General features: G+C 41.5%; 3 protein-coding genes across 3 annotated transcripts in view; 2 read left to right on the top strand and 1 right to left on the bottom strand.

Annotated features, from left to right (window-relative positions):
• The first annotated feature begins 2 nt into the window (after nucleotides 1-2).
• LOC147819282 (retinol dehydrogenase 16-like) lies at nucleotides 3-674 on the top strand. The gene is made up of 2 exons (XM_087173250.1): nucleotides 3-159; nucleotides 451-674. The coding sequence occupies exons 1-2, from the start codon at nucleotides 3-5 to the stop codon at nucleotides 672-674; spliced, it is 381 nt and encodes a 126-aa protein (XP_087029376.1).
• rdh1 (retinol dehydrogenase 1) lies at nucleotides 670-6105 on the top strand. Its single transcript, XM_023403515.2, has 6 exons — nucleotides 670-1391; nucleotides 2476-2511; nucleotides 2642-2972; nucleotides 4204-4462; nucleotides 5373-5536; nucleotides 5622-6105. The coding sequence occupies exons 1-6, from the start codon at nucleotides 1389-1391 to the stop codon at nucleotides 5846-5848; spliced, it is 1020 nt and encodes a 339-aa protein (XP_023259283.1). The 5' UTR covers nucleotides 670-1388; the 3' UTR covers nucleotides 5849-6105.
• Nucleotides 5969-26593, bottom strand: part of lrp2a (low density lipoprotein receptor-related protein 2a) — a 46397-nt gene continuing 25772 nt past the window's right edge. Inside the window, exons 40-78 of the mRNA XM_087173254.1 lie at nucleotides 26395-26560; nucleotides 25935-26093; nucleotides 25535-25824; nucleotides 25228-25428; nucleotides 24452-24694; nucleotides 24230-24355; nucleotides 23338-23457; nucleotides 22615-22746; nucleotides 21757-21958; nucleotides 21370-21665; nucleotides 20087-20753; nucleotides 19153-19323; nucleotides 18844-19067; nucleotides 18508-18685; nucleotides 17721-17917; nucleotides 17329-17574; nucleotides 16930-17058; nucleotides 15440-15559; nucleotides 14667-14783; nucleotides 14163-14279; nucleotides 13835-13972; nucleotides 13524-13646; nucleotides 13250-13378; nucleotides 12783-12914; nucleotides 12524-12655; nucleotides 12256-12399; nucleotides 11991-12156; nucleotides 11778-11906; nucleotides 11430-11653; nucleotides 11129-11308; nucleotides 10071-10190; nucleotides 9789-9879; nucleotides 9569-9636; nucleotides 8888-9005; nucleotides 8675-8795; nucleotides 8334-8444; nucleotides 7367-7483; nucleotides 7203-7274; nucleotides 5969-7104 (exon numbers count right to left, since the gene is read on the bottom strand). Of these exons, the coding sequence (XP_087029380.1) occupies nucleotides 6934-7104; nucleotides 7203-7274; nucleotides 7367-7483; nucleotides 8334-8444; nucleotides 8675-8795; nucleotides 8888-9005; nucleotides 9569-9636; nucleotides 9789-9879; nucleotides 10071-10190; nucleotides 11129-11308; nucleotides 11430-11653; nucleotides 11778-11906; nucleotides 11991-12156; nucleotides 12256-12399; nucleotides 12524-12655; nucleotides 12783-12914; nucleotides 13250-13378; nucleotides 13524-13646; nucleotides 13835-13972; nucleotides 14163-14279; nucleotides 14667-14783; nucleotides 15440-15559; nucleotides 16930-17058; nucleotides 17329-17574; nucleotides 17721-17917; nucleotides 18508-18685; nucleotides 18844-19067; nucleotides 19153-19323; nucleotides 20087-20753; nucleotides 21370-21665; nucleotides 21757-21958; nucleotides 22615-22746; nucleotides 23338-23457; nucleotides 24230-24355; nucleotides 24452-24694; nucleotides 25228-25428; nucleotides 25535-25824; nucleotides 25935-26093; nucleotides 26395-26560 (6587 nt within the window). The 3' untranslated portion in view covers nucleotides 5969-6933. The remainder of the gene's footprint in view (nucleotides 7105-7202; nucleotides 7275-7366; nucleotides 7484-8333; nucleotides 8445-8674; nucleotides 8796-8887; nucleotides 9006-9568; nucleotides 9637-9788; nucleotides 9880-10070; nucleotides 10191-11128; nucleotides 11309-11429; nucleotides 11654-11777; nucleotides 11907-11990; nucleotides 12157-12255; nucleotides 12400-12523; nucleotides 12656-12782; nucleotides 12915-13249; nucleotides 13379-13523; nucleotides 13647-13834; nucleotides 13973-14162; nucleotides 14280-14666; nucleotides 14784-15439; nucleotides 15560-16929; nucleotides 17059-17328; nucleotides 17575-17720; nucleotides 17918-18507; nucleotides 18686-18843; nucleotides 19068-19152; nucleotides 19324-20086; nucleotides 20754-21369; nucleotides 21666-21756; nucleotides 21959-22614; nucleotides 22747-23337; nucleotides 23458-24229; nucleotides 24356-24451; nucleotides 24695-25227; nucleotides 25429-25534; nucleotides 25825-25934; nucleotides 26094-26394; nucleotides 26561-26593) is intronic.

The raw sequence follows: 26593 nt of genomic DNA, 5'->3' as shown, positions 1-26593 counted from the left end.
ACATGGCACCGTTTGGAGTCAAGGTCGCATGCATTGAGCCAGGGTTCTTCAAAACCAATGTGACTGATACAGTGATACTGAAGAATAACCTGCAGAGGCTGTGGGACAGATTACCTCAGGATGTGAAGGACGATTATGGAAAAGCTTTCTTGGACCAAGGTGAGTTACAGCATTTGTTAACACTTTATTCCACAGTTCTTTTATTTTCTCATAATTTACTAATAGTTTTTAAAAGTTTCCTGTAAAGATATTCTACCAATCAAACATTGTCTTACCTGATATAAACATACCTATACCTTTTAATTAGCGCCCATTCATATAATTGTTTTCCATGAAACTACCTAGTAAATTATTAGGAAATGATTAGGAATTTAAAAATTTGAAATTAAAGTGTTGCCCTACTAAAGTGTACTGCGTATAAACCACTTGTGTGACATGTTTCTCTTTCAGGTATGAAGGGGTTGGATGACAGGTTCAAGGTGTTCACGGACTCGGACCTGATGAAGGTGGTTGGCTGTATGGAGCACGCTGTCTCTGCCGTTCACCCTCGTACTCGCTACTCTCCTGGATGGGACGCAAAGTTCCTCTGGTTGCCTCTTTCATACATGCCAACCTGCATCTCAGATAAACTTTTCCTTAAAAGTAACCCCAAACCCCAAATTTCTGTCCTGTAGTTTCTGTCAAAGTAGTAATTTTGTGGGACAGGTTTACACAAAGAGAACTGACATTTCTTTCATTTTTTACACACAATAAATGTTTGCAAGTTAAGTATTCCACCATTGATAACATCATATAAACATATTCTGTATTATAAAACATGTTTGGTTCGTCATTATGTTTTTTGCTTGACTCTGGACATTAGCATGCCTGCTGTACAGATTATAACATCTCAGTTAATGGCCTCTGATCACAGACGATGGCATTTGCTTCTTGAGACATCTTGAACACAGTGTCACACCTCTGTCAACTTGTAAAGCTTTTGTTCTTGATGGACTTTAGCTCCGCTGCATCTGTTTGAACTGAAAGTTTGATCATTAACGTTCATTTGTTCTCAATATCAAATACGCAACAGCGTTTTATCTGTAACCTTTGGGCAGAATTGTTGTGTTTTCAGAGTTCAGTCACATTTGAGGTTAAAAAAAAAAAGGAGGGGGGGTGCAGTTATCAAAACCTGGGGTCATGTAATCTGGTGTAGTCTATTACACAACCTCATGCTGTTATAGCCACAATGGACCTTGACTCTGCAGACACGCTCAAGTCAGTCCAGAGAAACTTAAGCTTAACGTCACCTGGAGCGTCCAGTGTTGACTGAGAAAGGATCGCCGCTGCATTAGCTTATTTCATTATCTTCATCAAGAAGACACATCTACAGCTAAAGAATTGTAGCAATGGTATGTGTGCATTATTATTATTATTATTATTATTATTATTATTATTATTATCATTATGTATTTTAATTCAGTATTGGCTTTGATGCCTATCGGGAGTATCCAAACGGCTGGCATATGAATGTTGACCTGTTATTTCTATTTGACACAAAACATTAGGAACAGACATTAATAGTGACAGACATAAATGGACTACTTGGAACGATTTTGTAGTTTTTGCACTAACCAGCTAAACGACATCTGATGCCATCTGGTGGACAACTGAAACATGAACATATTAAAGGTTCAGTTCACCCAAATCCCTCTCATCTTATTGTGGTTCTACCTGCCTAGGTCTAGGATTTCCACTGCTGAGATCCAGCACAGTGGAGGTAAATGGGGCTTTGTTTGTGGTGTTGAAAGCAAATTTTTTAAAATGACTGGAGAACCACAAACAACATTGAGTTAATCTCTTAATCATCTTTTCTATTATTGTTGCACAGTGGTGGAAGAAGTACTAAACCCTTAACTTATGTAAAAATTGTAATACTCCAATGGAAATTACTAGTTACTAGTAAAACTCTTATTTAGTTTAGTACAGAAATATTACAAGAAAATTAATGTATAGTCAGTAAAGTCAAATGACACATTATGCTGAAAAATTAACCCTGTGAGTGAAAGTGAAACTATTATTATTGGATTAATATTATTAATGCATTCATGTGTAAATAGCATTTGTTCTTGGGAGGTGGTATTAATTTTGACTCAACTATATTTTATTAGATGATCATATTTGTTTAATGTGAAAAGTAACTAGTAATTCAAGCTGTCAAATAAAAATGTTTAATAAAAGTTTGTAGAAATTCAAGCCGGGTGTTGAATTGCTCTGTCATTTCAGTTGATGGTCTGTTAGTGCTGGATAATCCCTGCTGCTTATTCCCAATAAGGATAAGGGTTGATGAGTGAACGGGGGTCACAGTTATTGTTAATAAGGTTGTAGCCAAATAGATGCACGTTGGGTATTTACATGTTAATCTTCATTGCCTCTGTGTGTGGGAGCTGTAATGTTTTGAACTTGAAGAAACTCATCTCAGGTTCCTCCATTCAGGTGTCAACTGACAACCCAATGACGTATTTATTAGAGGTAAGTTTATTTCTCCTTCTGTTTGCGTAAATATTCACATCTGTTTTCACCACTTTTATAGAAAAGAAGATGGCATGAAAAATGTTTGTTTTAATCCAAATGTGAAATAAAAGTGAATCGTGTGTTTTAGGTAATCCTGTCACATCTGGTCTTAACCTCTGCTTTACTTCTGGCCGCTCTCACTGCCGCCCGCTGGCACATCAGAGACTCCTACAAGGTGGGAGGCTTCAGCCAGAAGCACGTGCTCGTCACGGGCTGCGACAGTGGCTTCGGGAATCTGCTCGCCAGACAGCTGGATCGAAAAGGTTTCCACGTCATAGCCGCTTGTCTCACGGAGAAAGGTGCGGCAGATCTGGCAGCGGAGGCCTCCCCCAGACTGAAGACCCTCCTGCTTAATGTTACAGACAGCGAGAGCATCGGGAGGGCGGTGGAGTTCGTGAGCGGAGAGGTCGGAGAGCGAGGTGAGCCGGGCGGACAGCGGGGGGTAGGCTACACGCAGATAAGGTGCCAGTCAGAGTGAGGCACTGGAGGAGATAAGGCAACCTGGACCATCCCATCAACAAGCCATCATCCTCCTACTGATAGCATTTAACAACCAGAAACACAGCAAAGCTCCTGCAGACATAAATCTGTAAAAGTTTAACCAGACTTCATTCTAAACTTCTGAGAAGCTTTTTAGACCTTACTTTGTTTGTGGAGTGGATTTACCTTACCTTTTTTCACCGGGTTCGATTCTGTTTTAACACTGTACAGTCTCTACTAGATACTGTTCTTTACACATCAACACTGGTTACATAAGCAAAGTGCCACTCCATTACTCCATGAGGATCTTGGGCAAATTTAACCATTCACAGAGAGTCTTATTAGATTTCTGTCGACAGTAACTTCAGTTTGGTGCCTTCCAACCCTTTACAATAATTATGAATCAAAGATATCACTTTTCAGAATCAGTCCTTATTCATCAAGTACACATGTACAAGGAAGTGATTTCAGTGCAGGTGTCAGTACAGCAAAAATAAAGAGGGAATAGAATAACAATGATAAGGTTATAATAAAAATGTGCAGTGGAAACAAATCCAAATACCCATGAACATTATTTGTATATTGGTGGGACAGACAATTAGTAGGTTGAATCAAATCAATTAATCATTTTACAAATTTGTCAAGTAAAAAAAGGAGCCTATCTGGATAAAATGTATTAATGTGAAAAAGTATAAGGAATTAAGGAGATCAAGGCCGTTTTCAGCCTTTGTAAGTAAAGACCATCTAAATTAAACACGACCATTCTCTGTGATACTATGCTTAATTCTATATATGCTTTACTTTCATATGGATGTATGTCAGTAGTTGAGTAATTTAACCAGCTAAGATAGCAAATAATTTAAATATATTTACGTCATTTTCAAAATAATAACTTATAACAAGCCATTTTCACAGATTCCCTTCTCACACACGTACAAACATCTGCTGGTTTGCTGTCAGACAGATGAACGCTGTAGTAGTGCGGGTCTGATGCATGTTGATGAGACGTGAAACAGACCAACTGAAAACTTCCAACACATCTCTGATATTTATGAAGATAACAGATTAAAACACTCACTGGTGCTTTGTTAACAGAAGAGAAATAAAGATGAGAAGGAGATAACTGCTGTCAGTGGTGATTGGTAATTATCCCGCCTCTTTCCTCTGCAGGTCTGTGGGGGCTGGTCAATAACGCTGGCAGGTCCACGCCCATCGGCCCGACAGAATGGATGCAGTTGGAGGATTTCACAAAGGTTTTGGATGTGAATCTGATAGGAGTCATTGAGGTGACTCTCCAGTTCCTGCCGCTGCTGAAGAAAGCCCAGGGCAGGGTGGTAAACGTGGCCAGTATTCTGGGCAGACTGTCCCTCACTGGTGGAGGATACTGCCTGTCCAAATGTGGAGTGGAGGCCTTTTCTGACAGCCTCAGGTAGAGGAACGAAAAACTGATTCATCTCACATCCTGTTAAGATTTACACATTTCTGTAAAAGGGGTTAGTCGAGGCAAAACAAACCTGTAGTTTCTTTAAGAGTAAAGCTTAAGGGCAATTTGGCTTTTAGACATCAATCAATAAATATAAATGCAGAAACATAAACAAGTGTTGTTCAAAAACACTGCTGTCACTGTCACCAAAACCATCTAGAGAAAACAGTGAGAGGAAGAAGCCAGAAACCAAACAGGCCAAATGACATTTTGTTTAAAAAGATAGAATAAATGGTCCGTTAGGATGGACTGACCTGATGCCAGCGAGTGTTTTTACAGCACACATCATTTTTTCCAGGAACTGTTTGTCTTTTACACTGATTACAAAGTTAGAAACAGATGATGCTGTTAAAACTGACTTAGCAAAGAAAGTACAGAACACTTTCAACAGAGACTTGACAACTTTCAAACAAGCACAGAGGTTCCTAACATAGGTGTCAGGCCCCTCCGTAGGGACACAAGATAAATCTAAGGGTGCCAAGAGATGACTGTTGTGATAGGAAAGAAGGGGAGAGGGCTCTGCTGGACAAACGTGTTCATATCTTTCTCTTTTCTCTAATGTTTAATGTTTTGTCTGAAATTTGGGCCTCAAACAGCTACTTGAATGAAACCACTTGAGAAGTTCAGAGGGGAAATCGCCCTTTGGTGGACCTGCTTTTATAAGATTATCATATGTTCTTTATGTGAAATCTTAATATGAAAAGTAACTGGTAACGGGTGTTACAGTCACCAGCAAACATTTTGTAAACCTCACCATGTAAAACTACTTTTAAAGGAAAATTGTTGACAGAAGACTTAAAATGCAAATCTTTGTAGTTGCAGTAAAGAAACGTAATTGTCTGCTTCTCCTGCCCAGGAGGGACATGCAGCACTTTGGTATCAAAGTGAGCATTATCGAGCCTGGTTTCTTCAAGACAGGAGTGACTCGGCTGGATCTCATTGAAGCCGACCTGAGGAGGCTGTGGACTCGGCTCCCTCAAGATGTCAAAGCCTCATATGGAGCCAAATACTTTGAAGACTGTGAGTGGCGCTACAGTTGATTTCATTCAGCAGCAGTGTCAGTTAAATATCCCTAAATGATTCCTCTCATTCCTTCCCCCAACAGATGTGAAAGCTCAGGGCTTCTCCATGGGTATCTTGTGCAGTCCAGATATCTCCAAGGTGACCAGGTGTATGGAGCACGCGCCGACAGCTTATTCCCCTCGCACACGTTACGCAGCGGGCTGGGATGCCAAGCTTTTTTGGATTCCTCTGTCTTATATGCCTTCGTTTGTTACAGACTTTGTTATCAGCGTGCTTCTTCCTTCACCTAAAGATGAGAGAAACATCTAGCAGACAACCACTGCCACTGTAAAACAGTTTGTATGTTTTTCTGTGTATATGTATGAAAACATGAAACTGAAACACGTTATGACAATAAGTGGTTAAAAAAAAAACCCTGTCCAGACTGTGTTACAAAATAGGAAATTTATTCATTCATGTCTCAGCAGCAGCAATTTAAACCACATGGGCAAATTCTGGATGATCACAGGTACAGTTTTATTTGTCCTCATTATGATACAAAATAAATCATTCTGTAAGGTAAAGAATTTATTCAGCATGTTTATAAAACAAGTCTACATCTTGCATCCTCAGGTCATGTTTTGCTCCTCAATATAATCAACTACATAAATTTATTTCCATGCAAACAGACATGGGCGCGTTCAAGTATTGTTCCAAACTATTTTGGCCATTAATCCAATATCATTACTTTAAGAAATGATCATGTTGATTCAAAGTCACAAAGTCAGGGAACGTAGGTAGAGGTTAAGTATGGTAAGTATGCTTTGCACACGTATTTTAGCTTGCGCATCTGTTTATACTGGAGCACACATGAGTTAAAATCCAATTTCTTATATCTTGCTTTAATTTCTCAGCCCTGAAATGAGGTATATAAACATGAAAGATGAAGTAAATACATCTTCAGTTTTGTTCAGTGGCAAAAAATGTCATTATCCAACACATTTCTCTAATACCCTTTGATCATACAAGTACTGTACATTCAGAATGCAGCCCACCTTTTACATGTGTTACTGTGTTTATGTTGAACTATTCATAGGATCTATTTCAAAGATATTTTCTGACAAAATCTTACTGTTCAAATTTACAAATATACAACATATTTATTAACATTTCTATCAGCAGCTTCAGTGCAAAGATATACATATTGTACATCAGAATAAAGAAAAAAACATTAACACAAGAATTGGCGTAAGAAATGTCAGAAGGCATAGTCACAGAAGACTTTTCTCTTCATTCTGTAGAAATGTATTTCTCTTTTCTAAAACAATTTGAGTTTTGTACACAGACTGCATAAAAAAATAAATTCTGTGCAAAGTGTGTTTCTTTTTTTTCAACTCCCGTCCGTGAGAGAAGGGTTATACATCGCTGTCCTCTTTAACGAGGTTGGCTGTGTCTTTGAAACTGTCCTCGGTTGGCGAAAAGGTGCTGGGACGATCCCTCTTCTGAGGTTTGGCAGGGGGGACAAACGGAGAGGGTTCAGGGGCAGAAGAGTCCCCGCTGCTGGCTACAGGCTTTTCATCCTTCATCTGTGAAGCAAAGCAGAAGGTTAAAAAAAAAGGTGGAAAAAAAAAAAAGCAACTACTTTTTGCTTTATAACTCATGTCTGAAAAATGTCGAGAGTCACCTCTGAGTATGAAGGGTTTTCAAACGTGGTGCTTGGTTTTAATTTTCGTTTGAATAAGCTCCACTTTGACTCCTGCAAGCAATCACAAACAGTGAGGTGGTGTTGCACTTGAATAATTCTTCTTCCATCGTTTTAACTGGGCACACTGTTTAAAAGAGACTCACCTGAACGGGTTTGGTGCTGACAGAAGATGTGTTCACGACGCCCACATTCTGATCCCCGCGATACGCAGGGTTCACAAAGTTGTTCTCCAGCTGTTCACCGCTCACATTAACAGTCACCTGGTTAAAAAGAAAAAAAACGCAAGACTGTCACACTAACTAACTGCCTTCTGCCACGTTCAACTGAGCTCATTGGCTTAACGAATTGCCAAAATTTGTCACTTTCCAGGGTTAATGAAATAATTATTGGAGCGATGATCAGGAGGCACATGCACAGCCATAAAGTCTTTGTACGTGCTGGATAGCAATTATCTTAAAGAAATAATAATCATAATAACGCATCGATTGATGGACATGACGGTATTTTGAAATATTGGAAATAACACAGCAGTGTGGATTTCTTTTTTTCTTTTTGTTAATACAATATTCAGCAATGACGAGACTCTTGTGGCCCACACACACCAACACTGAACAATTTTCAAATTTTCTGTTGCATCCAAAGATATTATTTCCATCACTTGCTGCCCTACTGTGAAATATTCACTCAGGATTATAGTTTAAAGCCCCAAATGTGTTAGCTGCGGATGAAATCTCTTGTTAGGTTTTCCATCAAAGTCAGTGAACTGTTTTTTTGGACAGCAGTCTATTCATGTTTGAGATCAGCTCATAATGTATGAACAGTCTAACCTCTGTGGTGGAAGTAAATACATATGTAATGAAAATAAACTGCACATAAAGTGTATTTTGTTGTATATTTCCCTTTAGATCAATATTTTTGAAATAAGTTAATTAACACTAAAAAAGATGACTTTGTTGGAAGATGCTGAACCATGTGCAGCGTGTGGTGGGTTTTTTTGGGTGGTGTTATTTGTTGCCATGCAAATATATGTATCTATGTGCAACGGACCATTTAAATGTATGGCATGACATAAAAACAAAGAAATCCATTCATTCATTCATTTACGAGTACCTGTGTGGCATGAATGACAGCAGGAGCACCAGACACGCCAGGAGCAGTGGCGTATAATGGGTTCTCAAATGTGATCGGCTGCCTGCCAGCTTCCATAGCAAAGTTATCATCCTATGGGGATATTGATAAGATTGGTTTTAGAGAAAATATTACACCTCAAAAGACCATTCATTTGTTAACCTTCAGTTGATGCTGAAACAAGCAGTTCCAAAAGGAGGACTAAAATAAAAGTTGTCAAATAAAACCACATAGAACTTGTTTGTGAGTTAAAAATGCTGATAGGACACTTTTTGTGACTTAGGAGAATATTAACTGCTAATAAGGATCCTTCCTGGACTCACCATCTGCATGGCTGTGTCAATGAATGACACTCCAATGTGCGATGGTCCAAGATCAACATTATCACCCGAGCGAAACGTCACCCCATTCCCAGTGTCACCGGACTTCACTAGGCTGCTGAGGCTGGACAAAAAGAAAACACTCCAAATTTTTATCTAAATACTCTCATGTGAGCTTCAGTAGAGGCGAGAATGAAAAGGCGAGGGCTGAGATACCTGGGTAATTTGGGCATGGAGGGGATGAAGGATCCTGTTCGTTTATAGTTGAGGAAAACCCCAACGGCCAAAGCTCCAGTAATCAGGATGATAATGACGGCCAGTAATACAGCCACAGCTTAACACAGAAAAGTGGAAAGCATTGAGTTGTGTGGTTATGGTATAATCGGAACAACGTGCTGTTCATAAAAATTCCTAATAATATTTTTGCTGACTCGTCCATCACTGTTCATGACCTCTGGACTACTTGTTAGTTTCCTAAGTTAAACAGTGATCAATTGTCATATTACTTAGTTATTTATTGAGCAAAAGTGTGATTTTGATGAGTCAACATCTTTAATATTTGTTGATTCAGACTGTTTTCTAAGCTGTTGCCCTGAGCAGCCTCTGGTTAGATAAGCAAGAAGACTGACTTCATCACTTTTGACCTTGATCCGCCTCAGTAAAGCTAGCAGATCATGACTGTTACTGTGCGGCAGCTCCCACACGTCAACCACTGCATGTGCGAAGGACTCCCACAGATTGTTGGTTGTAAGAATTTGTTTAGTCAACCTTTCAAGTTACACAAGTCTAACTATTTCATGATGAAAAACTGTGCAAATGTTAAGAGCTATGAACTGATTTATAAATTTGAATGAGAATAAATAAATCAAAGGATAGATAATAGGAGAGGTACAGTACCTGTTCCTGCTGGAGCGCCCCTTGACTTCCCCATCTCACAGAAGCTGCCCACATAACCATATGGGCATCTAAAGAAAATAACCATACCAAATCTTTAATACTGGGTCAACAGCATCTTAAAGTAAAACATATATAATATAAACAAATATGTCAGACATTATAGGGTATGACTGATGGACAATCATTTACTGGTGTAAATGGCCCCTGCAGCTACACTCACTTGCACTTGGGCAGACCGCCTTCATCAGTGTAGCAGGTTCCACCATTCATGCATCTACATGCAAGGGGCATTGCAACAGGTGCCTCAATGGCTGCAGGAGCAAAAGCCAGCCATACACAGAATCAGAAACAATGAAACAACATCACACCACAATCTCACAAGACCACACGGGAGCAGCCAGGCACGTGTGGAGAATGGATTTATGAATGTAAAAGGATGATGCAACACAACAGCTAACACAAGACCGCAGACTGAGCATGCAGCCAGGCTGTTGTTGTTTACCTGCATCACATTTGTTGGAGTCAAACTCCACCTGGGAGGAGCCTTGTGGGCAGGTGCAGGTGTACCCACCAGGCCGGAGGAGACAGAGGTGACTGCACACGTTCTTACAAGGGTTCGGCACTGAAGAGGACAGAACATTTAAAATTACAAACACTGTTAGATACAATGTGGTTCAGTGCAAGAGCAAATCCTTTCCTGAAAATGCATCATTTAGAATAAATTAATTGCAGGTTCATTACATATCTCATAACACATTACCACATCAACAAATCTTTATTACAGCTCATCTTCTCTCCTGTGTTTTTGGAAAATAATGATGAAAATCCAAAATATATGAACAGCTGTGCTCGTTGTTTCCAGGAATTCTCTCAATTTACAGTTCTCAAAGTCTGTACTGAACAGGCCACTAGAGCTGTAATGTATGCTGCTCCTTCTGCCTGTAACTTTCAGAAAAATGTCATGTCTGTGAATTCATATCATCACTGCAGAAACTGCGTGCTGTCTTCTCTGGCTGTCGATGTTTTGGGTTATTGTACAATCTAGGTTGAATCTAGGATGAAATCTTTGATTTGATTGGATCAGAATTCTTATTCATCATTTTATAATCACATTTCTGTTTAATTCAGATTTTGTGACATTCTGCTTAATCTGTTTTATGTTGAATGTAACTCATTGTTATTGCTTAAAAACAAGACATCAGTCTTCTTTGGTTAAATAAAGGTTAAATTAAAAACACAAAAGTACTGTTTAACATATATATGCTGATTACTATCCTGTCTTCTCCTCTGCATTATTTGGTTTACAGTAAGTAGTAAAAATACAATATAGATGCAAGTTACCCAAGACAAAATTAGTTTAAGTCCAATTTTCAAGAGTACAGACTACGTGAAGATAGATATCACAGACAGACTCTTTCTTTTGGTTCAAAGGCGTTGAGTGCGTCTGCAATAAATGTTTTGTGTATATAACGTTTTGGGATCTTTTCAACCACACATACTGTAATGTTGGACCAGATTTTCTTTCTCATTTTACACAAACACCACTTGAATCCTTCTGACCTGACTGGTTGTGTCGGTGCTCCTGGTAAATGCGGACTTGAGTCAGCCAGGGGTTGATGGTTAGAACTTTGACTTTATTTCCTTTTCCAAACTTATTAGTCCTCCACACTTCACCTTTCTCCTTTGTTGTCCAGTACACATGTCCTTCAAAGACATCGAGACTGTAGGGATGTCCAATATCTGAAACAGACAAAATACAATACTTCTGATGCACAGCATACTCAGTCTATAATCACCTTCACTATGCTTTGAATAAAAACACTGAATGTATCAGCGCTGTGCTGTCGCTCAGTGTTCTGACCTCCTGATATGATGATCTTCCTGTCTGTGCCATCAGGGTTCATGGACTCAATGATGTTTTCTTTGGAGTCACACCAGTAGATCCTATTTCCATTTAGATAGTCCAGAGCCAGCCCAGTAGGCCAGCCCAGATCCTCTTCCTTCACCAGCACCTCTCTGTGCTGACCGTCCATCCACGCTGACTCTATTCTGGGTTTCCTGCCCCAGTCTGCCCAGTACATCATTCTGCCAAACAGAAATAATCACACAGACATTTTTTTTGCCAAGACATGAAGCCTCCTTATGCTGCAAAGAAAAAGTAAGGATGGCAATGACATATTTTTAATACTAAAGCTCAACAGCCTCCTACCCGAGTGATGGATTGACAACAATAGCAGCAGGCTGGTCAAGGTCAGTGTGGATCAACCATTTCCTGTACCGCCCATCCAGTTTGGCCACTTCAATTCGATTGGTCCCTGAATCTGTCCAGTAAATGTGCCTGTAAAGGTGATAAGTACAGAGTGAGCAGCTGAGTGAAACTTGGAGCAATGTTTACAAAGAAATCATAATCCTGGTGAATTACCCGCCAACCCAGTCCACAGCAATGCCGTCAGGATTAGCGACGTATCTCAGGTTCAGATCCACCTCTTTCACTGGGTTGTTACCGTGATCGTTGAATGTGGTCATATAGGCACGTTTGATAGAACCGAACTGAGATCCCCGACCCAGGACTGTCCAGTACACAATACCTACAGCATCAGGGGACAAAGGTTATCCAATCTTGGAAATATTGCTGTTTTTATATTAACAGTGACACAACATTAAAGGTTTTACAGGAGTCGTCTTACTCAGGCCTTGTCCCTCTGGATCCCACAGGTAGTCCAAGGCTTGGATGTGCTCAGCGTTGTCTACGTAGTCTGAATACTCTTCAGACGACAGGTTGAAACGACGGATGCGAACGTTGTCTGGCAAGAGCAGCACTGGTGGGTTTCCTGTACAGATATTGAGGTGTGGTGAAAGCTGTTAGCAATTTCAATTCAAGGTTTGGCTTTAATGAGAAATAAAAGAGAGCATTTGTAAAGAATTTTCTCCTTTGCATGAATGCCAAGCTCTTACCCTGGGCAGCACACTCTGTCCCATGCGGCTCACCAAACGAGTGAAAGCCTTCAGCACAAAAGCACTCATAGCTGCCCTTTGTGTTCTTGCACTCCTGAGGACATGTCCCATACACTTCACACTCATTCACATCTTTTCCCAAGAGCACAAGAAATGGAAAAAGAGAGAGAAAAACATTAATTGAATGTAGAAAACTACTTCTGTGTCATCTTCTGTGTTTAAATGGAGTAGATGACTGACTAACTGGTGTCTTGTTTACCTTCACAGGTGTGTTTTTCTGTCGTTCTGGGCTTGTAGCCAGGCCTGCAGGAGCAGAGGAAGCCTCCCTCTGTCAGGTCGGTACAGTTGTGTTCACAGATGTTGTCATTGCACAAGTGCCCACTGCCATGGTCTGACATCAGCAGATTAAAAAAAACAACACACACTGAAAGTTAGACTTCATGCAGGTAAATTTATAGTACTTGAATTATGTCCTGTTATAATTTTATCCTCTAGTTACTTTTTTTGAGTTAAGATAGCTAGAATAACCATTGCATTGCAATCATCTCACTGGTACTGAATCTACTGCAAGATATGTTTATTTACCTCGCTATAAATATTCTGACTAGGTAGCTAGGTTTCATTTATCAGGATTTTTAGAACACCTGCTGAAATGTAGAACATGGATGCATAAGATTTTTTTTTTTATATTTGTATTCTATTACTAATAAACTCTTTTCTACTTACGGCAGCCAAGCTCATCTGACTGGTCTCCACAGTCATCATAATCATCACAGGCATACTGCAGAGGGATGCATTGTCCATTACTGCATTTGTACTCATCGTCTGTACAGGGGCCATGTGTTGGACTTTGGCCTAGATAGAGAGAAACATATCAACTCAAGAGAAGCTGTAGGTACCTTTAATTATGTTCAGAAATAAAGTTTGAATTGCTGAAGTTTGAGTTGATAAGTGTTAATATTAGTGCAGCAACCTCTGTTACAGAAAGCATCACACTTACAGTTTTCCTGTCTCTCATCAGAGCCGTCACCACAGTCATCAACAGAGTTACACAGCTCATGACTGTAGATGCAACGGTTGTTTTCACAGCGAAAACGGAACGGAGTCTCACACTGGATGTCCACTGTGGATGATCAGAAACAGCAGGAAAGGAAGAAAGAAAACCCTTTAGCAACTTTAGCCGAATTCAAAAATTCAACACAATAACTTATAGATAGTGAGTTAATATGTTGTTTTATGTGATTCTGGGTTTGACAACAACAATGCTTTGGTTTTGTGTGTGCTGGACTTGTTAGTGTTTATGTTACTTACAGCAGAGGTGAAGCTCCTCGTCTGAATTGTCTCCACAGTCATTGTCTCCGTCACATTTCCACTGAGGCTGGACACACACGTGGTTTTTGCACTCAAACAGGAGGGGGGGGCAGTATGTACCATTGGGAAAGCGGGTCGCTGAAAGTCAGAGTCATTCTTTCAAACTAAATCTGTGACTTATACAAATAAACACAATCCCCAATTGTGATGAAACTAGCGCTACATGAGGATAATAAGGAATACAAGTTTGTTGTATTCACTTATGTTACATTTTTTGTGATAGCATCAAAGAGCGCACAAGGAAAACCATAAGATGAAGGACACTCACGGCATGACATCTCATCAGTATAGTCCAGACAGTCTGCGTTGCCATCACATTTGAAACGTTCAGCGATACAGTGTCCACTACCACACTGGAAGTAGCCAGGATGACAAGTCCGCAACTCTGGAACACACCACACCAATCACCATTTGTGATTATGATAAATACACATTTAGCAAGTTGAACAAAGGGCTGTTGTAAAAGTCTCACAGCAAAACAAATCCCCAGAATTTAGTCTTTATTCCTATTGCACATAGGAATATTATTATTTCATGTGTGTCAGCTAGAATAACATTTAGATAATCTGTCCTGCACTCCACCAGCACTGTAAGAAAGAAATCCTTCAGCTGTACCAGAGTGAATAAAGCCTTTGAGTAAATAACTATTGCTGGTCCTGTCTGTCTACTCTAGCCTTCAAAACTTGAAGTTTTATTGCTTCTTTGTTTAGTGCCGCCCTCTGTTACTGACAAACAGCCAGAGCCTGAGCCAAAACAAAGAACCTCCACTTACCACAGTCCCTTTCATCCGAGTTGTCCTCACAGTCGTTGTCATGGTCACAGACCCAACGGTCGGGAATGCAGCGCAGATTATCACAACGAAACTCGCTCTCTGTGCACGCGCGTGGAGCTGAGGGAAAACATGAAAACAAGGAATTTCAGTGTGGAGTCAAGCAAATGTAGAACTTTATTATGCTGTTATTAAATTTCTTCTTCTTCTTTCTCTGTCCTTATCATGACATAAAACATTCTAACCCAAGCAGCATGTGCAGTTCACTAAAGACAGACTCTCTGTGCCTCATCAGCACAGCAACAGCACCACCATGACTTAACCCTGGTCACTGTTTCTCCTTTGAGAAGCTAAATTATCCTTATTAACTGGCTTGCTCTCAGACATGTTTAAATTCTCCAGGGCAAGGGGTGACAGACCCCCTTACTCCCTCTTTCTGACACTCTGAGGACAGCCTGTTTCTCAAGCAGATGATAAGACTACCTCTCTCAGCACCCCACTGTTGGTAGAAATGTCGAGCCCCATACAAAACCTTCCTGCTGACTGATAAAATGATAGCATGACTAGTCTTTGTCATCAACACTCCCTTTTCATTTGGATAGTGCACACAAAACTGAGGAGAAATCCCATAATAGACCTACTTAAAAAGCACTTGATATCAAAACAATGTACACTGGTTTTCACTGTTCACATTCTTGTCAGTGCTCACACCGAACCCTCAAGCACTAGGCCTACTGAACGATGTGACTTTATCAGTGATAACAAAAAGCACTCACTGCAGCTGCGTTCATCAGAGTTGTCCCCACAGTCATCGTCCCCATCACACCTCCATCTCAGTGGGACGCAGCGGTGGTTGTCACAGCGGAAGTCTCCGTCAGGATCACAGGTCAGTTCATCTGAGAAAGGAGCAGGCACATGAATGAAGACACTTTTAAACCATTATGTCCAACTAGATAAATGTCCACCGTTTCTTTTCAATGGCCATTTTTTTTAACTTTTTAACTTTTTAACTTTAAAACCTTATGGTTTTAACTTTATGTAAAGATTGCGCATGTGGCCTTTGAATCCTTTTTGTGGAGGTACATAAGGTTTGTATCAAAAAACTGGACAATACTTCTACTGCAGCACTTAAAATTTGAGTGTGGCAAGACTCTAGGGTGGGACTGGTTTTAGCAAATACAGTTTAGCAAGATCCTGCAAGAAACTGACATCTCAGACAAAAGGTCTCAATCTTTAACTTGTTATAGAATAATTCATATATTAACCTTTAAATGGCCCATTAAAGACTGAAAACCCAACCTCACTGTTTTCTACATCTTGCAGTCATAGATGAGAAAAGATGAGATGTTCCAGCAGATAAATGTATCAATAAGAGCAACAGCTGCACAATATGACTGCAGATTTTGGGGCTTTTAAGTAATAATGAAAATGTCAGTTTGAAATGAATGGCATCTTTTTTTTTAATTAAACTGCAACAGTCATAGAGGGAGGAGAGGAGCATGCCTAAGACAGATGGGTGACCTTTCTCCATGCCAGTGTGTCTGTCTGTAGAGGATAAGACTACAGGAGATGAGAAGCACAGAGGGGAGAGGAGTGGAGGAGAGATGGTCTGAGCCATTTCTACCACATAGTGCTGGGGGTCATAGATAGCGCAGCGTTAGCTAGTCCTGCCCTCCTAGCCGTCCACCTGGCTCATCTGCTACATTCTTACAGGAAGATTAGCACGGATCTCCCCTCCTGCACGGTCATGGCACTAATGGAGTGAGAGCCTCTGATAAGACACGGGAGGGCCGCAGTGAGTGTGTTTGGATTGTAGCAAATTACAAAGAGGCTTGTGTGAACCCTGCCCCCACGCAAGGACAGAGCAACAACACACACACATACACACATATATGTAGACCCATACCACCGGACAGCTCATAAATCTGTGCCGCTCTCAGGGAGTTGCAAATTGTGGGGGAATGTGAGTGGTGAGACCCTCTCTATCAGCACTTCCCACTACCTCACTATGTAATGTTCCAGAGGAGGCTGAGGAGTTGGCTAATTGCCCTTCACTCACTCTTTGAATACATACTCCTGTCTCCAATTTTTTTTAAATCTCCTCTAGAATCATCTAACCATCAGTAATCACCAAATGTGACTTGATCAACCAGGAAAGTTCTAACATGAGGTCTGATAGTGTGATAATAATAAACAGTCTTCAAATCACTGCCACAATATAAACAGGACCTCAGTTCTGTCTCAAGGATATTTGTCACAGACTCACCACAGCCCTGCTCGTCGCTGTTGTCTCTGCAGTCATTGTGGCCATTGCAAACGGACCACAGGGGCACACAGCGGTAGTTGGTCTTGCAGTCAAACTCTGTGTGGTTGTCACATCGATATGCCGGTCCCACTGTGGAGAAAACACCAAGATTGTCACGTAACAAAGACAAGTAATGAAGGCAAAGGCTAGAGCAGTTTTTGAAATATCAAAATCTACAGAGAGTCACAATTTAAACTTAGTTTAATGTCTGTAGTTGCTGCTGATTCAAGGAGTTAAAGGTTTGACTAATGTGACTGTGATGCACATTAGGATATCAGGATGTATATCACACTGAAATATTAGTCCTTGTAAAATTAACATAGAGTTAAAAAAGGGTGAAAGAAACCATATAATACTTACTGCACTCCTCTAACGGTTCATCAGAGTTGTCACCACAGTCATCATCGACATCACATTTCCAGCTCTGGGGGATACATCGTCCGTTGCGGCACTTGAACTGTCCAGGGCGACAGGTCCTGGTGGAGCAATGGGCAGAGTCCTCATCAGACTGATCGCCGCAGTCATCCTCACCGTCACACTGCCACGACTCTGGGATACACCTCTTATTTCCACATTGCCACTGGTGGGTCTCACACTGGTGTGTAGCTAGAGGGAAAACATAATTCAAAAATGAAGCCATGAGAAACACAGAAATGGTAAAAAGACACAACTTTAAGTAAAAACAGTAAAAGCAAGCACCAAAGATTGTGTAATATTTCAGCAAATAGCTGTTAAAATGAGGCATAACCTACCACACAGCACAGGATCTTCATCTGAGCCATCATGACAGTCCTGGTTGCTGTTGCAAAGGAAGTGCGGACTAGTGCAGTTTCCATCGTTGCACTGAAACTGTCCAAGCCTGCATTGACGAGTCGGGCAGGTGGAGGGCTCATCTGAGCCATCTCTGCAGTCCCTCTGACCATCACATTTCCACCAGATAGGAATACAACTGTTGAAGCAGAAGTAGGGATAAAAATGAGAGACTTGGATTAGGTTGAAATATGTGTTGACTACTGCAGACTTATATCATTAGGTGTACAAAACAAACTCCAAAACAGATTCCTGAACTCAACTCCCTTTCCCACATAACTCTTAGGCTGGGTTGGCCTAAAGGTAAAATGCAGCATTCATGTTGACTGAATCGTTACTACATGAATTTTTAAACACACTTGCCAAGAAGATCTGAAACCTCTACTGACCCCATCCCTGCACTGTGTGCGCACATTTTATGTCATCAAAGAAAGAGTTGGTGAAAAATCTGGTGAGCATTATGGCACAAACAGCAGGTGGCACAGTTCTTTAAGTTAAAGTGTAATGCCAGGATGAAAGCAGCATAAGCCTTTTTGGGGCTGGAAGGCTAGTTATGAGACATGTCTTCTTAATTTTGAATGATGATGTTAACAAAACCATTGCAGCTAACAATCTCCCCAATAACAGTCTCATTTATTTGTTGTATTTACACAGACAGTTTGACAATAATACACTGATTTTGAAAATGCTACACATCACATAATAAGATGACAAGAAATATTGACAAACCGTTCATTGTTAGCACATCTGTACTGGGTGCTGGTGCACATGGGAAGGCATCGGGTCACACCTCCAATTTGCACAGTCAGGAAATGATCAGGGCACTCACAGGTGTGTCCTTGCCCCCCATGACGGATCAGGCACAGGTGAGAGCAGCCTCCATTGCTCACCGCACAGGGATTGTTTGCTGTCAAAAGGAGAACCACAGCCGGTCAGACAATCTCAGTTCAACAAAGCTGGGAAAATACAGGCCAGGTACTGTTCAGCTGATAGTAAATAGGCTACTGGTGCTTAAATCAACAAAAGTCAGAATGTGAACATCAGATTCTGAGATTTTTAACTCACCAATAGGCTGTCTGTAAGGATGGCATACATGAATGTCAAATGGCCTGTGTGTGGTGTTAACCAGGGCCTGACGACCTGAGCCGTCATATTTGTTGCCTCTCTCCACTGTGCGTGTGTTCCAGTCAGTCCAGTATACACTGTCCTCGAACACAGTCAGGGCAAAGGGGTGTGGCAAATTTCCATCATACACTGTGTGTCTGTGTTGACCATCCAAGTCTGAGAACCTGAGAAAAAAAGAGTCAAAGGCTTTCAAGTCTCACTGCACTGTAAGCTAAAAGAGTGTTTCTACCTTTCACCAAATGTACTTACTCGATGTAATTGAGATGAGCATCAGACCAGTAGAGCATGTCATTAGTGTAGTCAATCGTGATCCCGTTGGGCCACTCGATCTTGGTGGTAATGATGGCTGCTTTGTGGTTTCCATCCATTCCAACACGGCCTATAAAGGCTTTGTCTCCCCAGTCCGTCCAGTATACATATCTAACCGCAACCCAAGAAAATCACATAAGATCACATGCTATCTACATATATGTGAAGGAAGAATCTTTCCTTAGAAATAATAACAATAATCAAAAAAGGGTAACTCTTTATTTCACAGGTCCATAATTTCTTAATAAGTTGCTAGAAATGTTTTTGAAAAAAACAGTGTAATTCGGTGCTAATTAATAATTATCAGTTTTCAATTGGCATCTTTCCAGTTAATTAATTCCAAATAATTGCTAGTGTGACCCAGGAAGTCGTTTAGACAGCAGGTCAGCTAAACGAGCAAACATTTCACAATATGAAGAATGAAGTTCCATGGATAAATGAATAATATCTGACTATTCACTTCATTCTTTCAAGGAAATTCCTCAGGAAATCGACAACTGCCTGGAAAAATACTACAGCTGAACTAAAGCAACAGTCTCAGAACTTTGCTTCTATTCTTCCTATAATTAGAATCCACTTACATAGTTCTCTCCAGGAAGCTTCCTTGGTAATTGTCAATAAATTAAAGACCATAAAATGAAGTGTTCCCAATAAACATTAACGTCAATTAATGTCAGAATAGACAAAATAAGGTCAAATATTCAGAACAAGTCTACCTATGAAACTGCTTATTATTTAATTTTCAGCAATTTAATATAGTAAATGTCTGCCACCATACAGATACTAATATATTGTAATGAGATGATATTGGCAATAACACCAGCCCCTGCCAATATATCAGTCTACTCTACTATGAGATTTGAGTCCTACTCACCCATATTTGGGATGCAACACAATGGCCCTGGGGTTTTCAAAGCAGTAAGTATTATTGGCGTCGACACAGTGTTCAGCCAGTTTCTTCACAAACCGACCATCCAGTTCAGACACTTTGAGACAATCCAAGAAGCTATCCACCCAGTAGAGTTTCCTTGCTATCCAGTCAACTGCAAGGCCCTCCCCGTGTAGAACTCCATTGACCACCACCTCTCTGTTACTGCCGTTGAAGGACATCCTCTCTATCACTCTGCGGCTCACGTCAATCCAATAGAGACGCTTGTCGACACGATCAAAGTCCGTGGCCACCACACTGGTCAGTCCCTGCAGGATCAGAGAGTAGGCCTGCCCGTCCGTTGACAGGTTCCTCAGGTAATAGCGGTTGCTGAAGATGAGGTAGGGTGAGATGTTGCTGTTCTGACGGCAGCTGTGGCCGTCTGGCTCTCGCAGGAATCCTGGCGCACACTTACACATGTATGAGCCAACGGTGTTCTCACAGACCTGGCTGCACACGCTCGGCGTCTCTGCACACTCGTTAACGTCATCACAAGTTTTGCTGTCAGACATGAGGCGGTAGCCAGGACGACAGGTGCAGATGAAGCTGGTGGGTGTGTCGGTGCAGTTGTGATCGCAGTGATGGATGGATGGGTCTGTGCATTCATTGATACCTACAGTCGCAGAGGGACAAGAGAAACAAAGTTTTTAAAGTCATCAACAACAACAACATATTCAGACCAATATCTTCATAAAGAAAAGGGGGCGAGATGATAAGAGGTACTATTTGTGTTCTTGTATTTAACTATTAAGTAGTTGTTTTTTTTTTAACATTTTCTTTCAGAATAAATCTTTTCTTGATCTATACTGTGGCTTATCATTCACATTTTAACTATACATCTAAAATGCTCAGACATAATCAAAATCCCAGCTTTTAATTTTGATTCTATTCCCATATTTGCTATATGCTGTATTTACAAAGGACATGTCCCCAGTCATATGCTACACGTTATCTGAATCATTAATATTTGCCAGTTATTATCAATATTGCACAAAGCTAAGTTGTCCTATAATATGGCTGTTGTCTAAAATGTCATCCAACAACCATTTCTGGATGGTATTTATGTCTCACACCACTTCTAGCACTTCTTTGATACTTCCTCTAGAGGGAGCATGCACCAGCTGAATAAAACCCAGCTGCAGACAAACGCACCAGCCGCTGAAAGAGGAAAAGTATATTTTCTCATAGCGCAATTTCTTGAACTATTCTGAAAATCTCTTCACACTCACCACATCCCTTCTCGTCGCTGTTGTCAGAGCAGTCGTCGTTCCTGTCGCACACCTGGCTCAGGGGGATGCAGTGTCCATTGTCACATCTGAACTCTCCCGGGGGGCAGGTTGGTGCTGGTGTGCGGCACATGTGCTCCAGCTCATCAGACTCGTCACCACAGTCATTGTCCCCATCGCAGACGAAGTCGTGCGACACGCAGCGGCCATTCTGGCAGGTGAACTGGTGTTGCTGGCAGGCCTGGTAGGTGCAACCCTGCTCATCACTGCTGTCCCCGCAGTCATTACGTCGATCACACCTGATTTCACGTCACAAAACATTAACTCAAGTATCGAGACAGAGTGATGACAGATGTAATTTATGATATGTTATAAAAGTTTTTCTCAAACCTGTAGGAACTCCGTATGCAGAGGCCGTTGCTACAGGTGAACTCATTGATGCCACAGGATCTGCGCGTGCAGTTTTGATGCTCATCTAATGCATCCGCACAGTCTGCATCTCCGTCACACAGCCAGTCACGTGGGATGCATTTCCTCTGAGGTGGCTGGTTGTTCACACAAGTGAACTCTGCACTTGAACATGTGCGATTGGCTGGAAAAAAAACAAAACACAAAATCAGGCGGGGGGGGGGGGTTTACGAGAAGTTAAATAAAGATAATGATGACCAAATGTCAACCTGCATTTCTGGCAAGCCAAACATTCCAAACTGTATTTCAAAACATGCAGCCGTGACCTCAAATTCTCTATCCATCTAGTGTGATTGATTCACATTGTTTGAAGTGAGTCTCCTACAGGGGCTCAGGCAGTGCTGAAAACCTTAGCTTGAGGCATCTTACTGTTAGAGAACACATTGGTGAGACATAGGAGTCTTGATCCTCCTTGAGCCAGGAAGCCAGAGAAAAGAGACATGCACAAAGTAACGAGTGAGGCAGGAGAAATCAGGAATGTCAGGTTCTTGGACTGGAGACCTTCTACAGGAGACTAAGATGCTGGGCACTGACTGCCAGTGTCTCCCCCATAACACTCCCCCAGTGGTGTGTATCCTAATCCATCAGAGTCCTGAATAACAGCAGGATGAAGGAATCAGGAGGGGGCAAAGTGGAGAAGTGGAAGAGAAACAAGAGGACGGCCTATGAGGGGAGGAGATGAAGAACTGGGAAGATGAGCAAGAGGATGAAAAAACACAGAAAAATGAGAGAGGAAAAGGAAAGGACGGAAAACAGAGCAGGTGATGAAAGGATGCATACCACAATTATGCCTCTGGTCTTCGTCACTCATGTCTCCACAGTCATTGTCCCCATCACAGATCCAGGATGAGGCAATACACCTGCCATCATCACAACGGAACTGATCTGTGTTGCAGGTTCTGACCAGTGTGGCTGCAGAGACAAATTATATAGCATTAGACTGTATAATACTGCAAGATAAATACAGTGGTGTGACTATATAACATATGCCAACTGATTTATACCCAATAAAAATGTTTATCCTTTTTTTAAACTTTTTTCCTCTTTGTAATTACCAATTATGTCAGGTACTTCCCCCCACTGCTTTTCGACTAATGAAGAAGGCACAATACAACACTGGCAAAGCTTTCAAAATAGTCATGGCAGCCCCACATTCCCATGCATGGTGAGCTATCTAAACAAAAGCCAAAGTGAGGCTCTGTAACCCCTGGTGGACAAAGGGAGGGGGAGGTGCTGTTTGTCAGAGGACACTGAGGGGCGTCACCACAGAGGAATGCCGCACACAATAGGAGGCCTGACTGACCACATCGTCAACAAAGAAATACACCAGTGACTCGCACTCTCCGCTGCATCACTCACAGCACTCTCTCACACCCAGCACACAGATGCAGATTGGCCCACAGACACAAACACACAATAACCGAGCAGCTGATAATGGGACGGGGGCAGACAGACAAAGCCAACAGGCCTATTTTGAGGGTGAGAGAGTTGTGCGACACTCACTGCAGGAGAGGGGCTCATCAGAGCCGTCGGCGCAGTCAGCGCCTCCATCACAGTACCAGTGGGCGGGGATGCAGCGGCCGCTGGAGCAACGGAACTCACTCTGGGAACATGTGGATGCAGCTATGTAGAGGATGCAAAAAGGCATGAAGTCACTTGGAGGACTTGGGGGCAAGACAAACACTGACCTTTTCTTGACTCTTTATATCCTCTTTCTCATGGTTTTAGGTTGATTAAAATCCTGTTTTGTCCAGATTGAGCAGATTAAAACATACTGCAATATATAATAAGAAAAATGATCTCTGGGTACACTGCCACACACAGTGTTTTTAATTTTTATCAAAGTGTTACTCATAAAATCCTTTTAGTTTAGTCAGGGATCCTGTTCTGATGACTGTGAGGGGCAGTATGATGAATGCTATTTCCTTGAACCAACAGGACTGTGTCCAAAATCGCTCTGCATTTTCTACCTAGTGCACTGCTTTATGTTTATTTTCATCTATCTTATTTGAGTGTTTGAGTCAAATGGATACACTGTACGTGCCCTCCGAAATTTCCACCATTCACCAAAAACATTCATAACATTTTAAAAATTGTCTCACCTATGATGGATGGGAAAATTACCATCATGTAACACAGGCATTTTGATTTATCATAGCAGAACAAACACAGGTGTTACTGTTAACATTAACGATGGCTTAATTCTGTTAAAGTTTCCCAGTAAGCCTTTCACAGTAGTAGATACACTGAAACAGAATGCAACAATGAGTTATCAATTACACCTGTGCGTTTTCTGGTATGACATGTTAGAATGTCTGCTGTGAAAAAGGCCTATTCAGGATATAACTAAATTAGTATAACAACAGAAACAGACAAAACATAATATTGCTCTTACCACAATGTGTAGGGCTCTCGTCACTCATATCCCCACAGTCATTGTCTCCATCACAAAGGTATGAACGTGGGATGCAAATGTTAGTGGACTGGCATTTTGTGTGTTCTGGTTGGCAGGTTCTCTCCGCTGGGATAATCATGAATGAGAACATATTTATTACAGGCAATAATTTCTCCACTGTGATGAAGATTTACCTTTATGTGACAAACTTAGGATACTCACGGCAGTTTTGTTCATCAGAGGTGCCGTTGTCGTAGCAGTTGTTGATGCCATTGCAAACGTAGTCCTTTGCAATACAGCGCCCATTGTTGCAGGTGAACTCCGTGTTGGGGTCACACGGTCTGAAAAGACAGCCCACCTCGTCACTGTTGTCCCCACAGTCGTCATAGTGGTCGCAGCGGTAGTGGTAGGGCACACATCGACCATTGCCGCAAGTAAACACTGTGGGCTCACAGGTGTGGAAGGCTGCCAATCAGAATCAAGGACAGGTCAGAGCTCTTGCCACTAAGAGAGCAAGGTCAGGAGAAAGAGGGATGATATGTGCATGTAGCAGACACTCATTTTACCTGACAATGCAATAAAGGATGACAGCACCTGTGGAACTGCATGCAAAGATATAAGCACATTGATTCATGTGTTAGTGTTGATAAGTGTTATTACTTAGGGAAAGGGAGCATGTTAATGGAAATTTAATCACAAAATGCAAGAATACACACCAACATAGTTGAAGTCAGGTTTCGGTCCTGAGAGAGAATTTTTTAGAGTGAAGAAAAGAGAACTTGTTAGTGTTAGTGAAGGTAAAAGATTTAGAATTGCAATTAATAGAAAAGAGGGAGTTCTGATTCACTCATTCTGGAGGACTACATCTTCTATGAGAACTACTGTTACTATTAATCAACAGTGAAATTTAAGATTAATTCAATCAAAAATAAAATGAAGAAGAAACACAAATAAGCAAGAAAGCAAATTCAAACTCCTTGTATTTAAGAGTGCCCTACCACAGACTCTCTCCAACTCATCGCTGCCATCTCCACAGTCGTTGTCATTGTCACATTTCCACTGGGCACGAATACAGCGGCCATTCATGCAGGTAAACTGGCCTGGCTGGCAACGAGTCCCATTATCAGGGATACAGTGCTTGTTGTCGGCCAGGTACCAGCGACCCTCTGATGGACACTGACACTCAGCTCCATTGGGTCCTAACAAGATGAAATCGCATAGAACAGTTTATGCAATTAGTTGGGGTTTTCAATTATTGCACTAAAAGAGTATTATGTTGAAGTGACAATGACAAACTGCATGTACCTGGTGTACAGATGTGGCTGCAGCCTCCATTAAACTGCTGGCAGGGACTGTCACACTGCTGCTGCTTCCTGCTGGCCAGAACATGGATGTCCATTGGCCGAGATGGAAGATTCTGAATCATGACCTTCTGATCAGAACCGTCATGCTTGTTGGCGCGATAGATGCTGCGTGTGTTCCAGTCAGTCCAATAGATGAACTGGCCAAACATGGTCATAGCAAAGGGGTAGATGGCTGTGCTGACAATGACTTCCCGATTGGACCCCGTGAGGGAGGATCGCTCAATCTTCTGCCTGATGGCAGAGCAAAATAATAATTAAACAGCAGTAGCTTTAGAATACCAAGATAATGTGATAAACAAAATTGAGTACATATTTCTACAGTGGAATTTTTCTGATCTTACAAGCTGGCGTCCGCCCAATACAGCCTCTCTTCTTCATAGTCCAGGGTCAGTCCATTGGGCCACACAAGACTGCTGTTCACAACCTCTGTTCTGAAATTTCCACCTAAGGTGGCACGTTCAATCTTTGCATGGGTTCCCCAGTCTGTCCAATACATATACCTGTGGAACAAGGAAGCATTTCTTTCTTTTTAATTTCTTTTATAACGTATTTTGTACCTTTATTCAAAGTGGACAGTAGAGAGACGACAGGAAACCAGTGGGAGAGAGAGGGAGGGAGAGATGGGGAATGACATTTAACAAAGGTTTAGTGATCGCCCTCAATTGTAAGACGTTTTGGCTGGACTCAAATTGGGGGATGTTGCAGTTCATGATTGGTGCCCTTAACCACCACAGAAGCATTTATTTTTAAATCCCAGTTTAATCTAATGATCAAAGAGATTGTGCGCCGTGTTAGTCTTACCCCCTGCAGGGATCCAACATGATGGCCCTTGGCCTAGACACATGGGCAATAATAGTCCTCTGAGAGCCGTCCACAGACATGGAGCTGATGCTCTGGTTAACATAGTCACTGTAGTAAATTCGTCTGTTTATCCAGTCATAAGCGATGCCATCAGGAGCACCAAGATCTGTCAAAAAACAGAGAGCACAAAACATTAGTA

Source organism: Seriola lalandi, unplaced genomic scaffold, assembly GCF_002814215.2.
Source record: "Seriola lalandi dorsalis isolate HSWRI2012SDOR001 ecotype SW California unplaced genomic scaffold, Sedor1 jcf7180002054140, whole genome shotgun sequence".
In the NCBI taxonomy this organism is placed as follows: domain Eukaryota; kingdom Metazoa; phylum Chordata; class Actinopteri; order Carangiformes; family Carangidae; genus Seriola; species Seriola lalandi.
This window is presented reverse-complemented; position numbering and strand designations above follow the sequence as displayed.

What these genes read in the sequence shown, in the direction of transcription:
- LOC147819282 (XM_087173250.1), top strand. Translation starts at nt 3, where the DNA reads ATGGCACCGTTTGGAGTCAAGGTCGCATGCATTGAGCCAGGGTTCTTC. An exon ending in AAAAGCTTTCTTGGACCAAG is followed by an intron (nt 160 to 450) that starts GTGAGTTACAGC and finishes TTTCTCTTTCAG; the next exon opens with GTATGAAGGGGTTGGATGAC.
- rdh1 (XM_023403515.2), top strand. An exon ending in CGGAGAGGTCGGAGAGCGAG is followed by an intron (nt 2,973 to 4,203) that starts GTGAGCCGGGCG and finishes TTTCCTCTGCAG; the next exon opens with GTCTGTGGGGGCTGGTCAAT. An exon ending in GCCTTTTCTGACAGCCTCAG is followed by an intron (nt 4,463 to 5,372) that starts GTAGAGGAACGA and finishes TCTCCTGCCCAG; the next exon opens with GAGGGACATGCAGCACTTTG.